This window comes from Nycticebus coucang, chromosome 1 (genome assembly GCF_027406575.1).
Source record: "Nycticebus coucang isolate mNycCou1 chromosome 1, mNycCou1.pri, whole genome shotgun sequence".
Lineage (NCBI taxonomy): Eukaryota > Metazoa > Chordata > Mammalia > Primates > Lorisidae > Nycticebus > Nycticebus coucang.
In genome coordinates, this window is record NC_069780.1 from 6,603,379 (window position 1) to 6,609,877 (window position 6,499).

At 53.0% G+C, this 6,499-nt stretch overlaps 1 protein-coding gene across 1 annotated transcript; it reads left to right on the forward strand.

The window, feature by feature from the left end:
* Positions 1–1,399: 1,399 nt before the first annotated feature.
* STBD1 (starch binding domain 1) lies at positions 1,400–5,725 on the forward strand. The gene is made up of 2 exons (XM_053587844.1): positions 1,400–1,688; positions 3,793–5,725. The coding sequence occupies exons 1-2, from the start codon at positions 1,469–1,471 to the stop codon at positions 4,719–4,721; spliced, it is 1,149 nt and encodes a 382-aa protein (XP_053443819.1). The 5' UTR covers positions 1,400–1,468; the 3' UTR covers positions 4,722–5,725.
* Positions 5,726–6,499: the final 774 nt, after the last annotated feature.

A 6,499-nucleotide genomic window follows, 5' to 3' on the forward strand; every position in this document is an offset into this window, starting at 1 on the left:
CAGCAGAAATATGCATTTTAAAAGAAACGTGGGCCAGGTGTGGTGGCTAACGCCTGTAGTCCCAGCGCTGTAGAAGGCGAAAGCAGGTGGATTGCCTGAGCTCCGATGTTTGAGACCAGTATGAGCAGGAGTGAGCCAGAGTGAAACCCAGTCTCCACCACCAACAGCAAAAAGCCAGGCGTTGTGGGTGGGGGTCTGTAATCCCTGCTACTTGGGAGGCAAAGGGAAAGAGAATCGCTAAAGGTAGAACAGAAAAAAACAAAAAACAAAAAACTTCAAAGAAGAATGAACAAGCCAGCTGAAATTGAAAGCAAAAAAAAAAAAAAGAAGAAGAAGAAATGTGTATAATTCTTAGCTCACAGGGTGGTGGTTTTGTGAGGGAGCAAATTAAAAACATACTTCAAAACATTTGGAATACAGACAGCAGTCAATCAACGGTTTTTATTTTTATTAATAAACTTATAGGAGCTGGTCCCTGGACAACATCCAGTTCAGACAGATGGGCGCGTGCTTTGCAGCAACCATACATCCCAAAAAGAAGTCGAGGAAGCAGCAACGACTGGATGGGATGCTCCTGAGATACGTGTGTGTTTGGCATCTATAGGAGGATGGGTCCTCAGTCCATTTTATTCCATTTTATTTTAACTTCGTGACAGAGTCTTTCTCTCTGTGTCGCTCAAGAGCAGCAGCAGCATCACAGCTCACTGCAACCTCAAAAGGTCCACCTGCCTCAGCTTCCTGAGTAGCCGGGACTACAGGTGCATGCCCCGCTAGTTTTCCTATTTTTAGTAGAGACCGGGTCGCGCTGTTACTCAGGCTGGTCTCCAACTCCCGGCCTCAAAGTGATCCTCCCGCCTCGGCCTCCCAGCGTCCAGCGTGAGCCACCATGCCCAGCCGATCCTTCCGTGTCACAGGCGAGACAGTTGAGGCTCGGGGAGGCCCAGCGCAGCGAACCCCTGCCCGTAGCTCCCACCATGTCCGCGGTTTTCCCGCGCTGCGCCCGGCCCCCTCCCGCCTCTCCAGCCGCGTCCCAGCCGCGCGCCCCCCGCACGGCGGCCTCTGCCGCCTGGAGCTCCGGGCACCGGTGCCTCCCGCTGGCCGCGCCGCCGCTGAGCGTCCGTGGGGAGGGGCGCGGGGTGCCGGCGGGAGACCGCAGGGCCGTGGAGCAGGACCTGGTCGCGCCCTTGGTCTCTTCACGCGCGCGGGACACACAGGGAACGCGGCACCCTGCGCCCCGGGTCGTGGGCGACGGGGACAGTCGGGAACAGCGTGGGACAGGAGAGTCCCCGCCCGGCGAATGGGGCGGGGCCGGGAAAGTTGAGCCCTGGCCGCAGGGGGCCGGGCTCCGGCGGGAGGGCCGCGGCGGGCGCCGTAAAAGGCAGGGGCGGGCGGGGTAGGTGTGGCTCTGCCTGTGTGACCCGAGTCCCCGGTCGGTCCCCGTCGTCTCCGCAGCCGCGGCCTCCCAGCCATGGGCGCCGTCTGGTCCGCCCTGCTGGTCGGAGGGGGTCTGGCAGGAGCGCTTTTCGTTTGGCTGCTGCGGGGCGACGCTGGGGGCTCGGGGACCGACGGGGACTTGGAGTCGGAGAAGGACGCCCCTCCCGGGGAGGCTGCGGCTCCAGGAGGCGATCAGGGTGGCGGCGGCGGACGGAGCCCTGGACCTTCCGGGCAGGATCTGGTCACCAAACCAGGTATTCTCCCTCCCGGGTCTCGAAGGCAGATCTGCTGGGGCTTGGAAGTGCAACCAGGAGGGCAGGAAAGAACCCGCCGGGCCCTCTCGCGCCCACCCCCGCCGATGGGCTCCCGCACCGCGGGCGGGACTGCCCACGCGCGGGTCGGTCTGCGTCCTCCGCGGAGCCCGGAGATGCCCAGGCCGGTCTCCGCGGCCGCGCCCTGCGCCTCAGGGTGGGGGCGGCGGCGCTTGGCGCAGTGCGGGCGGCGGGGCGGCGCCCCCTCTCGGGGCTCGGTTGGGGGGAGCCCGCAGCCCTCTTCAGTCTCACGTCCTCCCGACCCGCAGTCGGGGGAGAGCTGGGTTCGGGAACACCGGAGCTGTGAGCTCCTCCTGCGATCTAGACGCTTCTGTCAAGAAGACGAAGTTGGGGCTGGACTCCGGCCACGAAGGCCGAGGCTGACGCCCGGGGCCGAGCGCTGGCTGCCTCTCCGGGCGACGTCGGCCCTTCCCGAGGAGCCCTCAGCGGCGCGGAGCGGTCCGGTCCCTGGGAAAGGACTGCTTACTAGGGGGGACTTCGCGGGGGACCCAGCTCAGTAGAATTTACATCTAGACTTACATCTCATGTTGGGCCTGTCGCCAGGCAGAGAGTGAGCGCTGGCGGAAAAGCTTCCAGTGCCTGCCCTTGGCCAGCGGCCGGGCCTGGACTGGCGTCTGGGTGAAAATGACATCTGTGAACTTTAGTGGAGTGCTCGCCTGTGGATAGGAAAATCTGCCCTGTGGTTTGGGATGAATACAGAGTTTATTTTATCTCCACACCTCCCCGCCTAAAACCTGATGGGAGCTGATTGTGTGGTTTTGATCTTACAGGGAGCTGGTTAGGACCACCAGTGAGGTGTGGCCAAGAAGGAAACCCAGTCCTTAGGGGATTGTGCCCTTTTGAGAACATAAAGAGCAAACCACCTGGCTCGGTGCCTGTAGCTCAGCAGCTAGGGTGCCAGCCGCATACACCGGAGCCTGCGGGTTCAAACCCAGCCTGACAACTATAACAACAACAACAAAAAAAAATAGCTGGGCATTGGGGCAGGCACCTGTGGTCCCAGGTACTTGGGAGTTAGAGGCAAGAGAATCGCTTAAGCCCAAGAGTTTAAGGTTGCTGTGAGCTGTGATGCGACAGCACTCTACAGAGGGCAACATAGTGGGACTCTGTCTAAAAAAAAAACCACCTGTGTTCAATGAGAGGGGATGCAAAAAGCTCTCTGTTTTGTTGAAGAGGTCCCTGGCGAATTTGGGGTGGGCAGGCAGAGACCAGTCCTGCCCACGCCCCTCAGGGCAGTGCTTGCCCAGTGATGTACTGTCCTTTGTGGCCCTGCAGCAACAGCTCCTGCTGATCTGTCCACCATCTGGGGGAGCCAATCCCTGGCCTGCACGTCTCCTTGGAGTACACGTGTACCCTTCTGGTTTGGAAGGCAGCCATGCTGCTCTTTGCCCCACAGGCCAGATTATTTTTTTCTTTTGAGACTGGGTTTTGATCTGTTGCCTGGGCTGGAGTGCAGTGGTGTCATCATAACTGACTGCAACCTTGACCTGGGCCCGAGCAATCCTCCTGCCTCGAATCTCCAGAGCAGCTGGGATCATAGACATGCACCACCACATGGGTCTCAGTTTTTGTAGAGGTGGGGTCTCACTATGTTGCCCAGGGTTGTTTTAAAACTCCTGGCCTCAAGAAGTCCTCCTGCCTTGGCCTCCCAAAGTGATGGGAAGACTGGTGTGAGCCACTGCGCCCAGCCTGGACAGCATTTTCTGATGACAGGAACCAAGCATCCCGACCTGTTTGCGTGCCAGTATAGCCTGGACTGTGGGAGACTAGGGACCATGACAGGGACCATGACTTCGGGCTCTGCAACACTGATACTCCTGGATGTGCCTTTTATTAGTATAGTCTTAAAACGCGGAGTTGGGAACATTCTAAGTAATTAAGTAGTGCTTGATTTTCATAGAGGGGAGACTTGGTAACTGCAGGTGGATTAGTAGTAAAGCCTTCAAAAGTAAATCTTCTCAGCATAACTTCCCTTTGTCTTACATGAACTGCCTAACACTATTACATTTTTCCTTTCATTTCTTAGAACATCTTCAAGAAATCAATGGACGTTTGATTTCTGAGACCAAAGACCTGCTGGAGGAAACCCGGAAATTACAGAATCCTTCCAGAGAAGTCTGTGACACGTCCAGAGAGCACGTTCCTTCTGGACAGTTTCCAGATAGAAAACCTCTAGCTACCTCTGAGAACAGTAACTCTAGGAGTTACCCTGAATCTTCAAGAAATGAAAACCCTGAAACTCCTACAAGAGAATGGGGCTTCCAAAAAGGACAGGATACGCCTGCTAAAGCAGCTAAATGTTCTGCAGAGAAGTTGCCTCCTGGCAACCTGCTCGTGGACAGACATGAAGACACAAGCCTGGCGCAGCTGAACAGGCAGGACCTGGCGAACCACGAGGACTGGGAAATGGTGTCTAGGCACTCATCTTGGGGGGACATTGGCTTGGGTGGCAGTCTTGAGACCTCAATGTTAAACCTAAACTGGGGAATGGACTATGGGAGAAGCACTGTTGTGGACGGAAGAGGTCGGGAGGCGCGGAGGGAAGTGGAAAGAGTGGCAGGGTCCTCAAAGACTGGGCAAGTCAGCATCAGGTTCCAGGTCCACTACGTTACAAGCACTGACGGGCAGTTTATCGCAGTAACTGGAGACCACGAGAGTCTTGGGAGATGGGACAGTTACATCCCACTCCGCTACTGCAGGGACGGACTCTGGTCTCATTCTGTTGTCCTGCCAGCTGATACAGGGGTGGAGTGGAAGTTCATCTTGGTGGAGAATGGGGAAGTTACCCGCTGGGAAGAGTGTAGCAATAGGTTCCTGGAGACTGGCCATGAGGACAAGGTGGTTCACGAGTGGTGGGGGGTTCCCTCCTCCAGTCTGCAAAGTCCCGGAGAGGCTGTGGCAGAAAGTGCAGAGGCAAAGGTTGTGGAGCACACGGAGACATTTAAAAGAAAATAAAGGCAGTGTGACTCCAAATTCAGCAATCAGAGTTGTTTTAAATCTGCTAGTGGCTTTTGTCTAATATGCGGAAATATACGTGTGTGTGTGTGTGTGTGTGTGTGTGTGTGCGCAGATAACGGTTCCCATGAGCACAGGCTTCTTTCCCTGTGGCACGGACTGGTGGGGTTCTGCTGACCCATCACTACCTCAGGGCTGATTCTCCTGGGGAGTGACTCGCTAAGTTCCAGCCGTAGGCCGTGGCCAGGAGCACAGAAACTAACTACGACACAGGGTTCAAGCTTGTGCCTTTAGGTGATCCTTAGACCAAGGTAGCAAAATAAGCCTCATTCAAAATGATTTGTTTCCTCTCAGTACAGCTTCAGGAATGTTCTTTACTACATGCATATTTTATATTTCAAAATTGTAAACACTATATGGAACTATGATCAGAAAATGCCTGGTCACTAGATGTAATTAGTAAGGATACTTCCCAGTGCTGTGTGCCTTTGTTCCATTTTATCTGCCAGGTATGGTTTTGAAGGTAGCAAGTATGTCTTTGGCTTAATATTCTGAGGCTGTGTAGAAATGAGGGGCCATGGAAATTGGTCATGGAGCAGGCCATGGGGAAGGGGAGCATGGCCGGGAATAGGGGGTGGGCTGAGTGAGTGGCCTCAGTGACATCTCTTAGAGGACAGGGAGACCCAGGTACAGCCTGACTGCAGGAGGACACACACATCATTTACCCCGGGAGCCTGGCAGGGCCCTCTCTCTCCCAGGGAGCCTGGCAGGGCCCTCTTCCTCCCACTGCCCCGCCCTCTCCCGCAGATCTGGACTGTTCCATAGCAGTGGCCTCTGTCACCCTCTTTCCTCTCCTTTCATACCAGTAGCCATCCTGGGTAACAAATTTATACTGGACAGTGATACAGAAGTATATCTTTGCTCTGAGAAGAAAAAATAAACATTTAACTTTAAGTTATTATAAGTGAACTAATAATAAAATCTGTTTTAATATCTTTATGAAATGTCTGAATTATTTGCCTATATCCTATATCATAATAGGCTAAAATTTAGGATGTAAAATAAAATACTAATATTTTCCTCCACTAATCGACCATAGAGAAGAACAAACATCAAAAGGTTCAGAAGCAGACATATGAAGAGTGTTTTTCTCCTCCCTTGGGAGAAAAAGTTTAGAATATTTCTTGTAAAACTATACCTTTGTTTGGGGGAAAATTCAGCAGGCCTGTACTTAAAAATGAATTTTATGTTAAAATAACTTATTACAAGTGTTATTTTATTGGCAAAGCAATGCTTAATCCCAATAACATGATTATTGCTGAAAAGAACAAACCCAACTGAAAACAGCATTGGAAATTGCTTAAAGAACTACATTTGGGCGCTTTTATGTTAAATGCATATCTACTGTTTACACACTTTGTGATGAATTTTATTTTGTATTAGTGAAGGCTACAGAAGGTATTTATAATTACTGTACAGAAAGCCCAAGGTAAAGCAATTTAAATAAAAATCTCTTTAGAATTCTATCACTAGCCATTTTATTATTACTTCTTTTTTGGAGACAGTTTCATTTTGTCACCTTCTGTAGAGTGCTATAGCATCAGAGCTCACAGCAACCTCAAACTCTTGGGCTCAAGCAATTCTTTTGCCCCAGCCTCCCAAGTAGCTGGGACTACAGGCACCTGCCACAATGCCAGGCTATTTTTAGATACAGGGTCTTGTTCTGGCTCAGGCTGGTCTTGAGCTCAGGCTGGTCCCATAAGCTCAGGCAATCCACC

What these genes read in the sequence shown, in the direction of transcription:
- STBD1 (XM_053587844.1), top strand. Translation starts at nt 1,469, where the DNA reads ATGGGCGCCGTCTGGTCCGCCCTGCTGGTCGGAGGGGGTCTGGCAGGA. An exon ending in GGATCTGGTCACCAAACCAG is followed by an intron (nt 1,689 to 3,792) that starts GTATTCTCCCTC and finishes TTCATTTCTTAG; the next exon opens with AACATCTTCAAGAAATCAAT.